This window comes from Astatotilapia calliptera, chromosome 7 (genome assembly GCF_900246225.1).
Source record: "Astatotilapia calliptera chromosome 7, fAstCal1.2, whole genome shotgun sequence".
Lineage (NCBI taxonomy): Eukaryota > Metazoa > Chordata > Actinopteri > Cichliformes > Cichlidae > Astatotilapia > Astatotilapia calliptera.
This window is the reverse complement of record NC_039308.1, coordinates 62,205,847-62,227,247: the sequence shown is the minus strand read 5'-3', so window position 1 is coordinate 62,227,247 and position 21,401 is coordinate 62,205,847. Positions and strand designations below refer to the sequence as shown.

At 39.1% G+C, this 21,401-nt stretch overlaps 1 protein-coding gene across 1 annotated transcript; it reads left to right on the top strand.

Moving 5' to 3' along the window:
* Window positions 1-610: 610 nt before the first annotated feature.
* Window positions 611-21,340, top strand: pamr1b (peptidase domain containing associated with muscle regeneration 1b). Its single transcript, XM_026176407.1, has 14 exons — window positions 611-868; window positions 7,190-7,366; window positions 8,423-8,548; window positions 9,091-9,205; window positions 12,340-12,557; window positions 13,236-13,343; window positions 15,665-15,835; window positions 16,011-16,202; window positions 16,394-17,239; window positions 17,332-17,508; window positions 18,272-18,338; window positions 18,491-18,720; window positions 19,919-20,277; window positions 20,350-21,340. The coding sequence occupies exons 1-14, from the start codon at window positions 709-711 to the stop codon at window positions 20,923-20,925; spliced, it is 3,522 nt and encodes a 1,173-aa protein (XP_026032192.1). The 5' UTR covers window positions 611-708; the 3' UTR covers window positions 20,926-21,340.
* The last annotated feature ends 61 nt before the right edge of the window (window positions 21,341-21,401 follow it).

Here is a 21,401-nt window from a genome sequence, read left to right as displayed (position 1 = left end):
ATGCAAATGGTACTAAAATATAATCAGAATTGAAAACTCAAAATGTTAGGAATAACTGAGAATGTAAAACCAAACAACACATGAAACTAAGAACAGTAGACTCCGAATAATTTCAACAATCAGAAAGTTTAAAGTATGGAATGTGTAACAAGATTTATCCTGCCCAAAAACAGTATTAATATGGGCCCAATATTCCAAACAACATAGAAATGGGATGCTTGTGTTTGGAATATTTAGGGTATTATTGTGTCACAGAAGTGAAATTTCCCTTCAATCACATCCTCACACTCACAATCCCACACTCCCTGTTTTTCCCATTTATTTAGGTGTGATAATAATGACATCAACATTTTTTAAGCCTGAGCCTGAGTGAAGCTGACATCAATTGTAGCACATAACTGATCACTACTTTGTTTGTCACATTTCATGCCACCAGAAAGAGCAAAACACGCTCACTTTCATTCATGAGCAGTGACGTCATCTCCCAAGTGCGGCGAGGGGAGTTTTCAGGAGACCACTGGTAGTGGAACTCCTTGCAAGGCTGGGCTGAAACCTGAAGCCTAAGAGAAGTGAGAGAGGGAAATTGAGGAAGAAAGAAAGTTAAGAGAAAAAGAGAGAGAGAAGAATGGAGGGAGGGGGAGGAATGAAGGGCAGAGAGAAGGTGATGTCAGCTGAGTTCAGAAAGTAAACAGAGTTCCAGACTGAAGCATGCTTTCTGCGGGACGGAGATTGCAGCTGGGGAAAACCTATGGGGGTATCCAAACAATCCCCTGGATCACCATCTTTGTCTTTGGGAAGGGGCACTGGCTTCTCTTCATCTCTGTCTTCATTTCCATCTCCTTGCCCCAAGGGACAGCCTGGCCCTACGGTAAAGAATGGCAATTAATTTACCTTCACCACTCTTCCGTTTTACTCCCTCTCCTATCTCTGTGTTTGGCGCAGCCTCTTGGCTCTTTGTTCTTAAAAAGCCGGCATCAGCACTCTTGCCATCCCCTCTTCCTTTCCGAGTGCAGCGGCGCTCAGCAACATTTGTTGAACAGTGACAGAGAGCAACCCAGTGATTTATACCGTTTTTTTAGGCAAGCAAAGAAAAACACAGCTGATCAGCTTGTGTAATGTTTGTTTTTAAAGTTCTTGTTATGAAATACAGAGGAAGGCACTGTCCTGTGTGGCTTTGTTTATTGTCTCATAAAAAATGGGAAACTCTAGGAGTCTTCATATATTTTCCTTCTCACTGTGATTGTTGTTTTGTTACTAAATAAAAACAAAACAAAACAAGAGTTGCATGTTGCCACACATTCCTTGTGGTGAAGGGAGACTGTTGCAGTTCTAATAGAGCAGCTGAATCTTGCCAACATTTTCTCCTTTGTGCAAAAGCTTCCCTTTAACGTGTTATCTGAGGGAGTTCTCCTAGAGACTGAGATTTACTCTGCGTGTTTACCCTTGAACTGCTGCAGGAAGACATGAGTCATGTTTGAGACAATCATGCTGACCGTGGTAATGTGTATACCATACGCCGTCTCCAAGGCTCCGAAACCAAACCTCTGCCCTCTGTTTGATTCTTCGTTGCGTGGCTCATGCAGTAAAACACTCCCTTCAATTTGTAATATTGGTAAATGTGGCAAAGGGCTTGGCAGAGTGCAACTGCATTCTGCTGTAGTGATTAAAAGAGTTTCCACTGACTGATTTACCAACTTTGTTGTTGTCAGTCAGCTGAATCATTGTCAGCACGGCCTGTTATATAATCGTGTCTAATCAGCTGATGAGAGATGTTTTCTACTGAGAAACCTAAAATAATTTCAAGATTTTTGCATGCAAGTCCTGTCTTTGTGGTTTGTTTACACTCATGCTCGCATGCGTGCGTGAGTGTATTTTTTATTTTCGCATGTTTTGGCGTTCCCTCTGAATGTTTCTGAATTGTGCAAGGCTTCCTGTTTAGGATCTTCTGCCCACCAAACACCCTCCCCTTACTGTGTGTTAAGCTAAAACATACAACATTTAAGAGCTTCTGAGTACTGGGCAGTAGGACATAATGGTGAAAGCAAGCAGTTGTAAAACTCATATTAGTGTGTGTGTGTGTGTGTGTGTGTAGGGGTGGGGGTGTGGTGGGGGGGATATGGCACAAACTTCAAATTACATGATGAAAAACACTGGCCTCTGGCTTTGGAAAATTAGTGTGACATGTCAGATTCAAGTTTCATAGTTAAATGCTTAAAACAAATGTGCACACCTCAGACTCCATTCACCACAGTTGATGACAGGATTGGGCTATAGTGCACGAGTTGTGCTACAAACTACCAATTACATCACGCTGGAAAAGGTCAAACTACAACAAAACTACCCCAAGGAGTCCAATTTTAGAAAACTATTTAGAAAAAGGAGAATATCCATCTATTCGTAAGTGCGTGTTCAAAACGTGTCACTGTCGGCTATTAAGTGGTTCTTTCTCAGGCTGAGATGGGCAAGTTTGGGGAGCAAATGAGCAACACCCACCCTTTTTGCACATGTACCATACAGTGTGTGTGGTAGTGGTTGCCTGACAACTGTATTGCCTGTGCATGCCTTCACAGCTGTCTGGATAAAAGAATAAAAGCAGTGGGGCTTGTCAGAGAGGGCTAAATTAGATTAGGTAAGTAATGGTGAAATCTTTTTTTGTAGTTGCAGTAAAAAAAAAAAAGGACTAACTGTATAGTTATAAATGTCTTTGAACTTTCAGAAAACTACTGTTGATAATAGAATAATAGTGTATTTCTTTGGGGTTGTGGTTTCCAATTATAGGAAAGTTTATTCAAAGCTATTTCCAGAATGACCACTGGGATCAGCACTCCAGGATCAGGATGTATTCAAGGTCACAGCGACCACAGAGCTCCCCAGGGAGTTTCCTTGTTCCATGATAGCTTAATGCATCCAACCTCAAAATACAAAAAAGACAGCTGCTGTGGGCAGTAAGGAAATGAATTACACAGTCACAAATACTGTACATACACATACACTCACAGCTGCTGTAGAAACAACTGTTATTACCGTGTGAAATAAGCTCCATTTTGTCAAGAGGAAACTAACTATTTACTCTAATACTGTCACCCTTAAACACAATCAGCACATTCTATCTTCTTTACATTTTCTCAAATGTTAAACTATTCTATTAAAAAAAACATCTGTCAAAACATGAGAGTAAAGATATACCATGTATAACAGATGTGACTAACCCATATTATTATGCAATGATTTTCCTAAGCATGTCAGATTCATCCTGAAGTTCCCAACTGGTGTCCCGTCTGTATTGTGGTCCTGCTTGGTTTAGAATGAAAACAGAGTGAAGCAAGACTCAAGCTGATAAGAGTTCCAGAGTAGTAAACAAAGGAAAAAAATAGACAGTAATTGGCTTAAATTCCACAGCTAGCATTGTGCCCAGTTGCATCTATGATAGTGTCTTGAGATCAGATTAAATCTTTATTGGATAAGTTATCTGAAACTCTGAAGGCAGCAATTAATTTGTTCATGTCAACGAGAGTATAAAAAAGTGCTGCAAGAAACGCTTTTAATGCAACAAATGCAGATGCTTTTATTTTTAGCTCAAGTCAAAGGAAAATGCTTCCAAAACCATGGAATAGTTTAAGAGCAGATGGGGTTTCTGAGTCACTTGCGAGCCATCAGTCTTGCTGGTTCTGCATTTTAAAATCTGTGAATATATTTTTAATATAAAACATAGAATGAAACTGAACAATATCATCACAGTTATATATTTTCTAAGTGGCAATAATCACAGGTTGTTGTGGATAAGCCTCAGGTAAGTATGCCAGCAGGGCATTAAGTCCAGACGCAAGGTCACAGGAAGGCTTTCTACCCCTGATCTTACTGCTGTCACTGTAAGGATACACATAAATACAGTGAGCAGCAGAGTCAGCTTCCTTGAAAATGCAAAGCACTTGAAAGTGCCATATGACGCATAAAGTTATGACTGTTTATTGTTATAACTATTACTATTTTTATTTCTGTAGCATCGCTAAATGTTGGAGAGTACATTTAAGAGCCTAACATATGGGATGGAAAAGACAAATTAAAATGTCTTTCTATGTCTGCATATCTTCTGTCACAGAAAATGCTAGTTATGCACAGGGAAAATATGTAACAATGTAGAAATGTTCGAAAATACCATAATACATATTTGGCACGCTGGATGAAAATTGTGGAAGGCAGCCTTAAAGCATTACACAAAAGCAAACCTTGTTTTCAGATAGATTTCTTCTGAGCCTTCCTACCCTCTCTGACAACTACTGTCATCACCTACAGTTTGTGATTAGAGACAAGGGGTAGATAAAATAACCACAGTCTTGGGTTTAATTATAGGGGTCTTTGCATGTTGCAACATTCATTGCTTGTGTTTGTGTAAAACAGCTAGAGGAGACAGGATTATGCAATGGAAGACATTAGTAAAACCCTTCCAAACCTGTTCAGACCTTCCTAAACTGCTGTTAAAAAATAAAAAAAACACATTAAATTTTTACTCTTGAGTCTTTGGTTCCCTGCTAAAATGAACAAATTCATCTCAGAGCCATGTAAAAAATAGCTTTGCTAAATGCATCTTAAAGAAAGGACATAGCAGTCCAGAAAAATATCGATGCTTTCCAGCATGTGTCCTACCGCCGCGGGAGATTCCTCGGAGTCATGGTTCAGTGAAAACATAACAGCCTTATCAACAGAGCTGGAGGTCAGCAAACTGAATTCAGTCACAGTGTATAAACACTGAAAACATGGCTGCCCGAGTTTAGTTTCCTCAAGTAGGCACAGAAAGAACACAGCTTATGGAAATCTGGGAACCGATCCTGTCATAAATGCATGCACAGTGATGTCACTGGACTGCTGAGGTGAGAGGGAGTAATGTTTTCCAGACTTGGCTGAAGAAATAAAAAAATATTTTTGTTGTATTCCACTGTAAATGATTGTATTCTTGTGAAAGTGCGCTAAGGGCAGATGACGGACGTTTCTACAGTATATCAAAGGCAAGACAAATGGCAGTGATCCATGTAATGACATTACCAAGACCACTCATAAGTGCTTCTGTGTCTTTTATGTTTATGTCCTGTGAATCAGATTTCATGGTCTTTTTGGCCACTGTCCTTAACATGAAAGCAGAAAAGCTGTCCTGTAAGAGGGAGTGATAGTGTCAGCAACTCTTAATCTACACATGGCAGGCATTAAACTTTGACAAATCCCAGTGTATGAATTTTGTGGTCTGGGTCATATTGTAATCATAACTGAAGTGATTCTTGAAATATAGTTACTTATAGCTTGGATGGAGTCGTGTTATGCAGTAGCAACAGCTGTGAGCCATTGGCTACTGAATGCAGAAGGTTACAGATACTTCTAACATAGCCATTTATTTTCACAGAAGGCTACATAAACAACACAACCAATCACATTGCGGATCTTTTCAGTTGTTTTGATCAAGTGTCTGGGGATCTCCGCTGATTTAAACAACCATAGTTCACAGGAATTAGAGGGTTCTCCTTCTTATGCAGTAAAAAAAAAGGATGAACTTTTGTATCGAAAAAGGTGATTCGTTCCAGTTTTTGTTAAAAAACAACAACAAGCATGCAGTAAATGAAAGAAACAATTTGGATTCTTTTTAAGGGCGTTTGAGCAAAAGCTACCCAATAAAACATGCGCAATACCTTTTTGAAAACATTCTTATGAAACAGCAGTTTTCAATTAGAGTATCATAAAGTTGTTTGCTTATTGTGGCTAAAAACATGTCTTTGTGACTGTCCTAATGAGTGTTAAACCCATCGAATTTTGTGGTTCTCACATTTGGTCAAAAGAAATCCACAAACATGTCAGTCTGAGAGGAAAGAAGGAGACTTTTTCTTTTTCCCCCTTTTCTATTTTTTTCTTTTTGTCTCTGGGTGACAGTCCAAGTTAAACAAAGAAGATCATGCATAAACATCAGCTTTGATTTACAAGGACAGTGTTGAAGGGATGGAACTTGGCATTCTTTCCTCAAGAAAGCTTTATTGGTAGCTGGAGTGGTAACACAATCAAAGGACTGATTGAAAATGAGCCCAGTGGCCCAAACATTTTTATTATCTTTGTTTTTAGATCTGTAGCAGTTTAAGTAGGCCTCAGAAGACCATGTTCTTTCAGGACTTTTGAACATCCTTTCACTTCTAATACACAAATCCAGCTGAGCCCATATACTAAAACATAAAAGAGTCAAAAAACTGCAATGGCTTTATGAAGATGAAACTCTGTCCTTTAAAAACGTCCGCTGGGATTCCACTGCCCAACCTGCTTTCTGTTTGATTAATATCACCATGTATGCCATATCTCTTCTAGTTGGAGAGGAAGCCAGACCGGTGATGGACAGAGCGACATTTTATGATATCATTAGAGAAAAGAAAGTAGAGATGAGTCTAAACATCTGTGCTTCTTGCCTCTCGACTGCCAGCCACTGAGAGATTAAACACTTGTAGTTGCTTTTGTGTGTCTGTGCACTTAGGTCTGTGTATTAGAGTCCCGGTTTGACATATAAACAACAATTAGAGCCAGTGTTCAGCTATCACTTTATAAATAAAAAGTCAGTGATTGAGAGCAAAGAAGCTATTATGACTGCAGGCTGGGGAGAGGGCACAAAATGTTGTAGTGACAATGTGCCAAGTTTAAAGTGCAGCTTTGGTTTGTTCTCCACATCTGCCACAAGAGAATTTCCACTTGTCTGTTTCAGCATTTAAATCCACTATTACATAATCATAACCGCTCTAACTCAAAGGTCTTTGAATCAGTGTTTTCCAGTCCAATAAAACGTCACATTTATTAGGTAAAAACTTTACAAAGAGGAAGGCTGTTGTTTACACTGGAGTTAATATATCACTTTCTGATTAATGATTTGGTATTGTTTTCCATGACAGTGATTTAACCATTTTGGCATGTCGTCTGACGTAATAACACACAGTGGTGGTAAACTGCTGAGACTTTTGTGGTTTCCTAAAAAGGAGCGAGAAACCGTGTGACAGTGGAAATAACTAGAGAGACAGTGGCTCAAATAAACACTAAACTGAATCCTTCCAGTAACCCTTTTCTGCTCACATTTTGCAAAAAGGTGAACTATTAATTTTGACTCATCGTCACTGCTAATGAAATGAAGGTTACACAAACAAATTGCTTTTTGCTGAGATATCGTCTTCTTTAGATTACAGGCACTTGTACAACCACTGTCCAGGTCCGGAGTGGAATGTTATGTGCAGAGGATGCTGCGAGTATGATGTGATTCGCTGTAAGTGTCCCCTCCAAGGGACTCCAGTAGGCTATGCAGTACCCTGTTGCCGGAATGCCATCAACGAGTGTGATCCCTGCATTATCCACCCAGGTAAAACCAATGTCATTCTGATTAAATAATACTATGAATCTAATAAAATCTCGAATTATTTCTTTTCACTGAAAGAAGCTGTTAAAACATCGAGCATTGCCTTATAAGTATGCATCTGTTGGAGCGACCTTCGTGAATATCTTGAGTATCTGCCATGTTGTTTGTGCAAGACCAAGTGCTATCTATCATCTGTGCAGCTGTTTGCACTGTAGCATGACAGCGTGACAGAAAGACTGAAAAGAACTTCTGTATTTGTGTGTAAAATAATTTGTTTCCAGGCTAGCTTCACACTGGCTTCTTCTCTTGACTGACTGGCAGAATCCTCTGAAAGCTGACAGGATTCAGGAGTGAATGAGCACACTCAAAGCTTTGATTTGTGAATGAAATCAGACTAGAGCCTTTTGTTTTTTATTCACATAGATGAGTTTGCATTTGCTGCAGCTCCAAATCCTCTTTTTTCCTTACATGCCATTTGCCTGTAGAGGTATGTCATGCCTTTTTTCATAGTTCAAGCATGCAGAGTTTTTCCTTTATGGGGAAGAAAGCAGCTGTTCAGAATTAAATGGATGCCTGTACATTACTTTTTAACTGTTGAACACACACAAAAAGTGTTCCAACCTCAGCGTACGACCATAAATCTCCACATGCACATCCCCGGCCCGTGCGTTGTTAAAATCCATGCCTCCGCTTGGGTCAGATGTTGCTCTTCACAACCCCATGGACGGGACAGCTTCTTAAGTGAAAATCCAGCCTCAAAGAAAACTGTTTCAACAGGTTTTCTCCACATTTCTATTTCAGGAAGCAGCGATATGTTTTCACATTCTATTGCAGTGAAAGAGGACCTTAACGAGTTCAGCAGAGTTGATGCAAAGGGAACATTTTAGGGGTTGGTGGGTTTGTTAAAATTCAACAATACAGCATAAGCCATTCAGATAAAGGCTTCTTTATTCTTACATACAAACACATCTTCGGGAGATAATTAATGTTATTTGCTTTCATTTATCCACCTTTATCTTCTACTTTACTGTAGTTTTGTTTCTGGCTCTCGTCTTTCAGGTTGCAGCATATTTGAGAACTGTAAACGCTGCAACAATGGGACATGGGGCCCCAGGGATGATTTCTTCATTAATGGCAAATACTGCGCAGAATGTCGACCTGGCTGGTCTGGTGGAGACTGCATGAGTAAGTTTTTTCATCCTTCCCATTAACAGATCCTACGGCTTCACTCTAAATCATTTGTTTTACTTTAAGTGAAATGAATACCACGTACTATGTGGTTTTTCCATCTCTGCTGATTTATCTCCATCTTGGGAAAGCTGTGCCAACTTGGAATGCAGTCATGCCCAGGAGGTTTTCCATAAGGAGCTAAATGACAAGTCAGGAATCCTATAGAACTATTTAAGATGTTAGTTTTGGACACTGGGTCTAGCTTTTAAATGCAAATATTCTACCAGCGGGCACAACAAACATACATTTAATTAAAAGCAGAAACCTTCCAAAGCTGCTGAATGCCTTTGTTCAACTTGTGTGTGTGTGTGTGTTGTGATCATCCTTATTTATGTTGCTTGTAGGCTCTCTGCAGTGACTTTGAAAGTCTAAATGCAATTACTGTTGTCTTAATGCTAAGCAAAGCATTTGAAAGTGGCTCTTCAAAACAATAATTAAAGCAACTGAAGTAGCTGCCCAAATCAATATTTTCAAAATTAACTTTCTGTGTTTTCCAGAGTGTGGAGGGGTGATCCATAAACGACAGGGCCACTTGGTCCTGGAGAGCTACCCCAACAATGCTAGGTGTGAGTGGACCATACAGGTGGACAGGCCATTTACTATTGAACTCAGGTAAGATATTAAGATACTTTCCTCTGTAGGTAGTTACTGGTGTTCATTTTCCTCTGTGTTATTTTAGAATAGTTAGTAGTACCTTTGTTATAGAACTATGCAAAAGCCTTAAGCTACTCTTCTTTGTATTTTAATTGAATATATGAAAAATGTCAAAGATAACACAGTTTTCCAGTCATAAGCTAGAGCTTCTGAACCAACTATAGTTGGTTTAGAAGTTGGTTCATTGAGAATCAACTATGAGATGTTTACAGAAAACCTGGCAAACCTCAGCATGATGCAGTGTGTCCTAAAAAATGAGGAAACTGGACAAGTGGAGGGCAGCAAAAGAAGTGGCAGGCCTAAAAAGAAATCTCTCTGCAGCAGATGAAAAGTATCTGGAAAGTCCATGTCTTAAGGGATAAGAACAAATCCACTAAAGACCAGACACGTGCAACAGAATGTGGAAAACATCTGACTGGCAATTGTTTTGAGCATTTTTCCTAAACAGAATCAATACAGTAAAATCATACCTGGATAAAACACAAAGAAACACTATTAGTCACAGATTGGCCCAGACCTCAATTTTATTGCTGCAATGTGATCATCTTGACAGAGAAAGGTAGCCAACATCAAAAAAAAATATATGAATAAAATAAAAGCTTTCAAGTGTCTTTCAAGAAGCCTGGAGAACTACTCTCATTGTTTTTGCCTTATACACTGTATTTCCTTATACGCTTGTACAAATTTCAATAAATTGCAGCACCTATTTTCCATTTTTCTAGCCACTTAAAGGGTGGCTCGAGACTTTTTCAGATAGGTTGTGATTATATTTTGTGATGGCAGTCTTATTCATCTGAAATAATGACCTGTAAATCCACCGGTGGCCCTGGTTTTAGCTTCACTTCCATAAATACTGTATCTGATAAATATAGTGACATTTTTATCGTGAAGATGCTAATATGTTGATTTTAAGCAGTTAAAATTTGTATGATGTGCCAACATTAGTGCCAAGCACAGTAATACATTTTAAATGAAATTCTTTAGAATTGATGATTGTTGGTGGGTCATAATTACCCTTCCTAGAGACAGCCTGCAGCAGTGCTACAATAATAAATTTAAGGGCTCAAAAGCAAAGGTGTTAAATAGCAAACAACAAAACAAAAAACAATGACCCAGTTATTATGAATAATTTTCAGATTGTCAACAGTAGTGAAGTGCTTCCTACCTGAAAGTCCTTGGAAAACCATCCTACTGTTGCACACCAGCTTGTAAAAAAAATAATTAATATCAATTTAACCATTGATTATAAATACAGAAAAGCTTTGAGTCTGTCAAGTCAAGTCTGATTGGCTCTCAATCCTCAGTTATCTTCATTGTCCATCTGCAGTAAATATTATCAACTGGCCTGGTTAAGTCAAATTTCCACTCAGCTGGAAGATGTATGTTGAGGATTGATGGCAAAGAGTTTGGAGGTTTGGAAACCATAACACCATTTTTTTTGGTAAGATTATGGCCTCTCAGTCCTGTGATAAATTTCTATTTCTGTTATTTTCTCCATTACACATACAGATTTTATGGGCAAGTGTTTGTGCAGGTTTTTAGAAGAACAAAAGCTCCATACAGCTAGGTTCAGACCGAGCACGCAGTTCCTGATGTCTGGGCTTGAAGTGTGTGTGAAAGAGACTTAATGATTGCAAGGATTTTTTTTAAAGCTATGTATGAAGTGCTTCATTAAAATTTACAGCCATGATGCATGTGACAAACTAAAGAGAAGGGCCAAATCCTTCTTGAAGGGCAATATAAGTGCAGCCATTGTCACATTTTAATAACTTTAACCAAAGTGCGTTTCTATTTTTAAACCGACTGTTGGAAAATGTGTTTCTGCCTGACCAACTTAGTAATTTCCTCTCTGAAAAAAACAAACAAACAAAACAGTATGTTGATTTGAAATGGAATGGGTTACACTGTTTATTAGCAATACATCCTGCCTATTACAATAATGAAATGGCACTGATATATGCAAATAATGAGCATTCACAATACACTGAACTTTACTATTTCAAACATTCTTTAGAGGTTTCAAGGCTCACCCAAACCACAAAGTTAATAATAGGCATCTCATTTGATTTGCTTTTGCCTGTATCCGACATGACCTCTAGTGATCCCTTTACTTTAAAATCTTTTTTTAGTTATTATGCATGAACACAAAGATGAAAACACAAAAATAAATTTTAAAACTAGCCTAAAGATAATTCAAAGCAAATGCCACAGTGATTCTACTGTATAAAAATGAACAGGAAGAAATGTAGGCTGTGAGCTCATTGCTGCCTCTGCTGCCTATTGAAGTTCAGGCTCTGGCTGCTGGGCTGGGGTCAGCACGCACTCAGCTTTATCATCAGTCTGGGTTCTTGACTAGCTTTGTGTTAGCATGCTGTCTGTACAGAAGCTCGCAAAGAGCTGAAGTTCTGTTAGCAGTACAATGCAGTTGCTTCTGCCCTGGATGTGGTTTGCACTTTATTTTTGTTGCACTCTGGTCCTGATATCAGCTGACTGTAGCAAAAATGTGCAGGGAGAAAAAAGCATGTTTGGTTGATTTTTCTTCTTTCTATCTGCCGGGCATGCAAATAACTGAAGAAGATTTTTCACACAAGATTGTAACACAAGTAGCAAGATTTGTAACTGTAATGTGATTACTGAATTCAGTACAGCAATGCGTTAAATTACTGTATTTATGAAAAGTTAAATGTAAAACACAGTAATGTGTTACTTTGGAAAACGTTAAATCCAACACTGGCTACAACAAAGCTTTTTAATCTGACTTAGCTGCATCTGACAACAAAAAACAAAACAAAAACAGTTCAGAAATCTAGCTTTCTAAATGCTGTGCTACCTTGTAAATATAAGATTCAGTGAGATGGAAAGGAAAACCATTAAGAACTGTAATTATTTTGTTAACTTTATTCACATCATCAGCATCATGTGGACACAAATAGCATCAAGACAAAAATAATGAATACCAAATTTTAAGTCTAATGTTGAAGCAAATCCCGACCCTTGATTGGATACGCAGTAGAGAATAGATGGTTGGATAGCCTTGGGTCATTTGTTCTACTCTCTGCCATTTCAATCTGCCACGATTCTTGTATTTGCAGGTTCATGATGCTGAGTCTGGAGTTTCACCATTCTTGTCATTATGACTATGTGGAAGTCCGAGATGGAGACAGTATCCACTCGCGTGTTATCGGTAGATACTGTGGGAATAACAGACCTGCACCAGTTCACAGCTCTGGCAACAGTTTGCATGTTCTCTTTGTGTCTGATGGTTACAAGAATTTTGATGGATTCTTTGCCACTTTCCAAGAGAACTCAGGTAGGTTACATAACAAAGTAATATCTCTTCTACTATAAGAACAGTGCTTTTCTCCTTTGCTTTAAAGTACCCTTGCCAATGTACCATACTTCCCAGCTGCAAATCTTAAGCCCTCTTAAATGAGTCGTCATGAAAGAAAACTATTTTCTTTAAACCTAAAACAAAATCTTGATATTTAGATTGACCTGGAATCTTTGCTTTTGTATAGGGAATAGATAAGAAGTTGTTTATAAACCCTTCATGAACAATGGGGTTCTTTGGAATCACAACAAATACAAACAAGAAAGACGTTTCCATGGTATTTAGTGTCCAGTACCTAATAAAAGCTCCTAATAGTGCATGACTAGCACCTACATTTTCTGGCAAAAGACTTTGTCATGGGTGTTGAGTCTGTTAACAGCCTGTTTACAAACCAAAATGCCCTCACTTCACAGAAATGCCCTCGTTCTCAAGGTCTAGAACTCAAAAACAGACACACACACATGTTACCAATGCCTAAGCCAGATGTAGTAAAAGTAAACAGTGGGCTTTGGAAATGAAGTTTTAATTATTTCAGCTTTGAGTATGATTCCTGGATGTAGCCTGACGTCTGCAGCCACACATTTCAGCTTTCTATGTTTTTATTTTGATAAAGACAGTCTTTCTGTTTGTACCCTAATGTTGTCTGTATGTTCACAGCTTGCAGCTCTTCCCCTTGCCTGCATGATGGGACATGTATCCTAGACAGTTCTTACTCTTACCACTGTGCCTGTCTGGCTGGCTACACAGGCAAGAGGTGTGAAAATGGTGAGTCTGTAACATAATAGGGGACTTTGGTGAGCAAAATACTGATATTTTGGAGAAAATATATTAAAGTTGGAAATTAAAATAAAATCCATGCATGTTTTAATCACAGGAAAGACTAAACCAGTCTATTTTCCATCTTATGAGGCATTGGAAAGACATGCGTCTTAATGTACTGAGGCTTACAAAATCCCTAAATTATTTCAGTAATTTTCATCTGAAAATCGGCACGCCTAGTCACAACAAATTTACAGAGAATTGATTTCTTCCCTGAGGCTTTTCTTTACTGTTGTTGCTGCCCCAAAGCAGGCAGTGATTCATTTTCACAAGGGAGAGGTTTGTGGTCTGGACTGAGATCAGGCCAGCTGCCTGCTACAGTCATACGGTCAGGACTGTCTGTGTTCATATGTGTTGATTTCAAGTTTCACTGGAAGAAACAGCAAAACCCAAATGGCCACCTAACACATATAGATGTGCAAAATTAAGCAATTTTCTTCTGTTGACAGATAAATAGGGTAAATGACAAGAAACTAACTGAGGAAAGAAGGCAGCAAGAGGAAGTGGACAAGGAGAAGAAACACAGAATAGGTTTTGTCGAGTGGTTATTGTCAAGACATTTTGTTACTGTACTGCCACTTTATACCACCTAAGTTACCAAACCTTAAGTTTGCCTACAAGGCACTACAAGGTCTTTTAGTTATAGATGTCTGGTGTGTTTTTGTATTCAATACACCTCTTTTAAGATTCTGCAAAAGCAGACTTGGTGAATTCCACATTTTTTCCTTTGGTGTTGTTTTTCAGGGCTACATTCAAGTCCATAAAACTAATGGTGAAACAATTCGACTTATATAACAACAGAGAGTATTTTCCACTGGAGGAGACACCCATTAAAAAAAAAAAAAAAGGCTGTTTGATTTCACACAGCGTGCATTCATCTGTATTCTCACGAGGAATCCTCAGCTGTTAATTTGAATGGAAAAGAGCTGCAGCAACGTTAATGCCTTACATTTTGTGGTGATAATGTAGTCTGTATTTCTGCCTGAGTCAGATGGAGAATTTCAAATATGAACCTGACCTTAGCCATATTTTATGCCTTCTGTAATCACCCTGTCATCTGTCGAAAGCTAAAAACTCATTTGGTACGAGACAGTGTGACACTTTATCATAAAAAACAGGAAATGCTTTCTCTTCTTTTTCTTTTCCCTCTCAGCGTCAGTTGAATTTATCTTTGACAATAATCAGTTTCAGTATGCAGTAAGTAACTCACTTTCCAGAGAACTTGTGAAAGAAACGATGATTTACTTACAGTACATGTTGTGATGTGTAATATGTTAGCATTCCACTCTAATGACTCCACATTTATTTTGATTTGTCTTTGAAAACATTCCTATATAAAAGACATGGGAAAAGAGCAACAATGCACACGGCACCTCTGGGCACTTCATGGTTTTTTATACATATTCAAAAGAGGTCAGCTACAGTTTATTTCTCTACTTTTGGTTTGCCAAGCGCATTCCTTATCCCCTAAAAGACTGAAGGTTGGAAATGCCGTTCAGTTATAAAGATTATAGGGAGGGTTCTTTGGTTTGGAGCTTAAAAACCACAGACAGTGCCTTTCATGGATCTGATCCCACTTAAAGTCAACAACATAACAAATCTCCCAAGACAGCCTCATAGAGATATGATAACTGTTGTCTTAACACATGCTTTGCGAACCCATTCGCAGGCCTTTATCACAACATTTGTGTGCATATGTGCAGCTGTGCTTAATGATTAAGGATTACAGTGCACATGCAGAAGAGTTTTCCCCAGACTGTTTTATTTTTGCAAGAGGTTCTTCCATGGGACAGTTGCACACAGTATTCCATAAACACATTACCAGTCTCTACTATCCGACTTCCTAAAAATCTCTTTTACGGCAGTGGAAAATTGAACATTTTGACTAAAAGGGCTTTTATTGCATCTATTTCTTCCTTATTTACAAGCCATGTGTTAAAGTCATGCTGTTAACTGTTCGCACTTTGCGATGATGAGTGAAATTATTTATTAATGAGTCTCTGAGGTAGCAGGCAGTGCTTTTAAATCTCAGGAAACTTTTGAATTAGAAAAATCGAGTCTTTGCTTTATGGACTACCTGTCTGACCTGTAAATAGATAGGAAAAGAAAGAACTTGCTGAAACTGTTTGTGGGGTCTCAACTGATTGTTGAGGTATGTTTGAGATGCCTCCTATGCGTTGTAATTTTGATGACTGGACATTTAGTTCGGAAAAAGGGAAACTTTGTGTGTATATAAATAAACCCCACATGTCTGTATTTCTCGTCAGTGGTGGGCTGCCGCAGGCCTCCGGTGCCCACCCACGGATCTACAGAGGGTCTGTTTCATCACTCTGGTGCACGCATCACTTTTCGTTGTGACCCTGGGTTTGAGCTGAAGGGGTTTCGTCATGCCATCTGCCTGAGTGACGGAACATGGAGTGCGCCTGCTCCAGACTGTGGTAGGATAATAATACAAATAGGTTTTTTCCCTCTTCAAAATAATTACAATTTCATATCTGGGAAAGTCATACAGTATGCGTGTCTTTAGCTTGCATCTGGATGCCATACATATTGCCTCAAAAATGGTTTAGCTCATGGAAAATAAATATGATTTTTTTTCCTTTCTTCCTTCAGTTCCAGTGGAAAGAGTCTGTGCTCTGCCACCCAAGCCAGCCAATGGGGACCACTTCTTGGTTTATGGGCCCAATGATGTTCTCATCGCCTTACAGTACTTGTGCCACCAGCCATATGAACTCAGTGGGGGCTCTCAGAGAACCTGCCTCCCCAATAACACCTGGAGTGGGACTTCTCCTGTTTGCATTAAAGGTTGGAAAATATGTCTTAATAACTGTAGACTGGAGATGGATGAGTCATTTTGGGGGTTTTTTAATAGTAAGCTGTTAATAGATGAGAGAAAATGACTCAATGCCTTAGAGCTATTCATTGTACAGGCCAATGTACAATGAATAGCTATGACTATGAGCTCTTAATAATCTCTTTTATGTTTTTCTTCACAGTGAATAACACTCTTAATGAAGCAGAAAAGGACAAAGTAAAAGAAAAGGGCAAAGAGACAGATATTTACAGTAACAAAGATAAAAGTAAAACTAAAGAGAAAGAAGAAGAGAACACAACTAGCGAAAACGAAAGTGTTGCCGGAAAAGATGTAAACACTGAGCAGGAGAACACAACAGCAGTCGACGGGGAAGATAAATATAATGGGACCACTCCTGGGAAAACTGTGGTTGAGGGCAGGAATGAAGGAGAGGTAGATGAGAGAAATACTGGCCCAGAGAAGCCATCTGGAGGTGGGGAAGATAAAGTGACTAGCGAAAGCCCAGATAACAGCCTAGATTACATGGTTGAAGAGAAAGAACCAAAACAACCTGAAAAAAAAGAAGACACAAACTTTGACAAGGGAAAGACAGATGTTACAGAGGTCCCTGTGACAAAAGACAAAGGACAGGAAGAAAGTGAAAGAAAAGAAAAACAGGTGAATGGGAAAAGAGATCCTGACAAAGTGGGCCCCAATGACACCAAGCTCAGGACGGTCATATCTGAGGGTGAAAACACAGTGGAAATGCCTGAACTGGAAATGACAAAGAACAACACTGTTTCACATGATACCGAGAGCACAAGTAAAGAAAATAATACCATAGGGTCTCTACCGCCAGGGAGGAAAATAATTCCAACTCGTGTCAACATCACCCTGTACAGAGCCGAAAGTGGGAAACCGAAGGAAAAATCAACAACTGCGAAGGATGAAAAGGAGAAGGATTCAACTGAGAAAACAAAGGAGGTGGAAAGAGAGAAGAAAGAAAAAGAGAAAGAAAGGGAGCGAGAAGACAACCAAAGCTTCACCGGTAAGAGAACCAATGACGACACTATGAATAATTGAGTGAATGATTATCTGCTTTTATTTGGCCTTCACTCTCACCCACTCTCTGTTGTCCAGAAAAAAGCTGCCCAACTCTACCTCGCCTTTACCATGGCTACCACCAGGTGGTGCCAGGTTTGGAGCCTGAAACAGTAGAGTTCAAGTGCAATCAATCTTATGCGCTCAGTGGTGATGACCGACGCACATGCCAGCCGGATGGCACATGGAGTGGCAAACAGCCCCTCTGTGTCAGAGGTACCAGTGCCTGCTTTGCCTTTTTATGGAATTAATTATTAAGATTTTGTTGTTTGGAGATTTGTGAAAAAAATTTTTTTAAGCATATACAAACAGCATTTTTTCTTTCTTTTTTTACTGGACTGGTGTGTAGGTTTCAGACATATTGAAGCATTAGAGGACACTGTAGTGTTTGAGAACAAAATGAACAGTTAATAGATGGTTGTGGATGTTATATCAGTCTATTAAAGTTGTAGATATACAGGCTTGTATGTCAATAATCTGAAAATGCTGAATAAACGCTAATGCTAAATGTTATTAATGAAAGGGTTCTGGCAGTAAAATGATCCATCAGGGCTAGAGCTGTAAATATTAATTAGTTCTTAATAGATTTTGGCCTGGGTGCCCTGTAGCTCTTTGCCAAGAGGTAAGTGGAGAAACTGTCCACTGGCACAGCTTTAATGAATAAATTAAAGAAACAAGCACAGCCAAAGTAGGCCATGTGAAACAGCATGCAAAACATGCCTCTATTAATACAATTTAAAGGCTTTTAGGTGAAAAGCATTTAGAAATGAATTTCTAAGAAGATGGTTTAACGTTGTGGGAAAAGCTCCTATTTTATTTTTGGCTAAGTGTTACATATACAGATAGATTCCACATGCATCTTTAGCAGAAAAAATACTGCAACCAGCAGCCGGTTGGCTTGCATGTAGTGTCACTTTTCCGAATTTTTTGTGCATATTTCATATGAATGGGTTTTTTAAACATATTTGTTTATTTGCAGCATGTCGTGAGCCCAAAGTCTCAGAGCTGGTGAAACAAAAAGTTCTGCCCCCTCAGGTACCATCCAGGTATGATTATTAAAACATCATCTTATATAGAATAACTGACAACCAGAAATATATAGTATTGTGTAGGTATGTATGCCATTTAGCTGAAGAATTAATATTAAGGACTCATATAATGCATTTACTACATACCTTTGGCATATTTTCCCCCTCAGAAAGACACCCGTGCACAAGCTCTACTCCTCAGTCATGGGCCAGCAGCCACAGTTGCACAGTCCCACTAAAGCCCCCCTGGTGCTTTCGCAGTTGCCCCAGGGTTTCCATCATCTTTACACACATATAGAATATGAGTGTGCATCTCAGTACTACCACCACTTTGGCAGTCCACGTCGGACTTGCTTGAAGACAGGGAAATGGAGCGGGCGCCATGTCTCCTGTTCACCAGGTGAGGGCAGCAGAGGACCACTAGTTGTCAGACATTTTTAATACAGTGATTTACACCCACATAACAATCCTGTGCAGACATAAAAAATGATGATGTGGTAACTTAGACATAGCGTTTTGATGGCAATTTATATAATGAAGTAATATTTGATGATCATATACAAAAGCACTTTCTAAAAGCATTCTTGTCTCTAATTGCTGACATTGATGAAAGCATTTTTGCACAGCCTTTTTACTCCTCAGTGAAAGCTTGCTAAGAAGCTAAGCTCAAATTCATAAGCTGGTATGTACAGCACAGCTGTGACATCGGTGCAATGACAGAATTTTCAATAAAAGACGTCAGATGTAGCACTAATGCCTCTTGTTTCCATAAACAGTTAGAGTGGAAAAGACTATAACAGCAAAGTTAAAACACAGCTGATGTAATGTTGCTATCTACACATTATTATTTCATCATATTCAACAGTGAAGATGAGCTGGTTATATTAAATATATATATATGTATCATGCATTATTAAAGTTGTTAATATTTCTAGCTGTTAATTAAATACTGAATATAGTGAATATACGCCTATATAAACAACTTATTATCTTACTATTCAAGATTATTACTCTTTATTTTCTTTACTGCATTCTTAAATTGAATTCCCTCTCTATGGGATATGAGATTTGTACGGTAACAATCACAAAATGGACTGCCCTTTTTTAAAACAACTTTCCTTATTACTAATGTGAAAAAAAGCAATGTTGTGAGCACTGTTAAATAAAACACATCAATAAATACTGGAGGAAGGTTCATTTTTATATGGTGCTATATGGTACTGAGCTAAGAAACAACACCAGATCAATGAATAAAATCCTTGAATAGTCTGCTTCTTTGGTCTGATTTTGTAATTCTGGTGAATTGGTATTAGTGTTTAGTGTTTAAGTGTATACAGACAAGGTACCATTCTATGTTATGTGCAAATTGTGTACTTAAAGATGACGTTTTCTCACTTCTTCTTTCAGGGAGTCACATTTCACATGGCTCTGTAACCCTTAAGTGTTTTATATTCTGCTCCATCAATGCTACTACTTTAAATAAAAGCAGTCCCACAGCTCAAAATGTTGACTTAACCTCAGTGCAATTTCAATTTCTCCTGTCTTGTTTTTCCTGCTGTCCCGTTGATAATGGTCTCACCTCTCATCCTCTTTGGCAGTGTGTGGGAAGCATCCAACCTTTGACACAGAGAGGCCAGAAGAGGCTCACTGGCCTTGGCTGGCTGCCATCTACCGCCGCTCCACCAAGGGTACAGAGACCAAGGTGACCAAGGCAGACAGCCAGACAGGGTCCCTGAAGAAGGATGGTGGAGCAGGAACTGGCAAACACAATCAGGCTTTTCACTGGCAGCTGGTCTGCAGTGCAGCTCTGGTTAACCAAAGGGTTCTGGTCGTAGCTGCTCACTGTGTGACAGATCTGGGCAAGGTTTTTCCCCTGGACACTGCCACAATAAAGGTGGTTGTGGGGAAGCACTATCGTGATGATGACAGGGAAACCAAAGGTGTTCAACACCTGCGGGTAAGCACTTGGAAGTCTTGTTATTCACACAATCCCTTTTGATAAAACTAAGCATGTCTTTTCTCCTTTCAGGTGGCCTCCATTGTTATTCATCCAAACTATGACCCCAATATTCTTGACTCTGACATTGCTGTGATCAAATTACTGGACAAGGCAAGGATTGGAGAAAAAGTCCTGCCTCTGTGCCTGTCAGAAAACCAGGAAGAAGATTTGACATCAACTCAAGGACTTGTGACGGGCTGGTCTCCAATGCCCGAGTCAAGTTTAGGCCCTGATGAGAAGGCTAGGGTTGGGCTCGTTCACCTTGCTGATGTAGTCCCATGTGAGCAGCAATATGCTCGTAATGGTGTGCCAGTCAGTGTAACAGACAATATGCTGTGTGCCAGCCAAAAGCCTGACTATGGACCATCTAACATATGTCCCTCTGACACTGGGGGAATTCTTGTCCTCCCTGCCCTCTCTGAGAATCAAGTCAATGATAACCGAAAGCCTGGTTATACACAGGCGCAAGGGGAGAGCAAAAGGCTGTGGAGACTCCTGGGACTGGTGAGCTTTGGCTATGACCAAGGGGAGTGTGATCCTGACCTCTACACAGTCTACACACATGTAGCCAGCTTTAAAGACTGGATTGAGAGCAATATGAAATAAACATCTTACAGTCCTCTCCTCTGCTTAATCTCTATTTTAGTGAATTCATTCTGTCTAATCTATTTTTATGCACAAGGGCATTTTCCTACTAAACGCAGAACCAACACTGGACATCACAGTGCTCAAACTGAAGGGGGTGCTAGCACATTAGATGTGCTGATGCATCGGTCCTTTATCTGAAGACTTTAGTGTTCAGGTCTTTCAACCTGAGATTAAACACTTGAAACTGATAAGAAAATCATTCATCTGAGTATTTGACTGTTAATGGTTTAGACTGTAACCTCTGTTATGTATATATGTTGTAATGTACTGAATTATTATATCAATTCAAGTGACTCCAGAGATGTACATATTTTATTGAAAGAGAAAAATCATGACATTTTTATTAAAGGAAAGGTTGGTGTGGTGAAGTTTATGAGACTGGTTATTCTTATCCTTTCACACGGTGTAAAAGTCTTTATGACAAATATATTCCA

What these genes read in the sequence shown, in the direction of transcription:
- pamr1b (XM_026176407.1), top strand. Translation starts at nt 709, where the DNA reads ATGCTTTCTGCGGGACGGAGATTGCAGCTGGGGAAAACCTATGGGGGT. An exon ending in GTCTGGTGGAGACTGCATGA is followed by an intron (nt 8,549 to 9,090) that starts GTAAGTTTTTTC and finishes TGTGTTTTCCAG; the next exon opens with AGTGTGGAGGGGTGATCCAT. An exon ending in CCCCCTCAGGTACCATCCAG is followed by an intron (nt 18,339 to 18,490) that starts GTATGATTATTA and finishes TTTCCCCCTCAG; the next exon opens with AAAGACACCCGTGCACAAGC.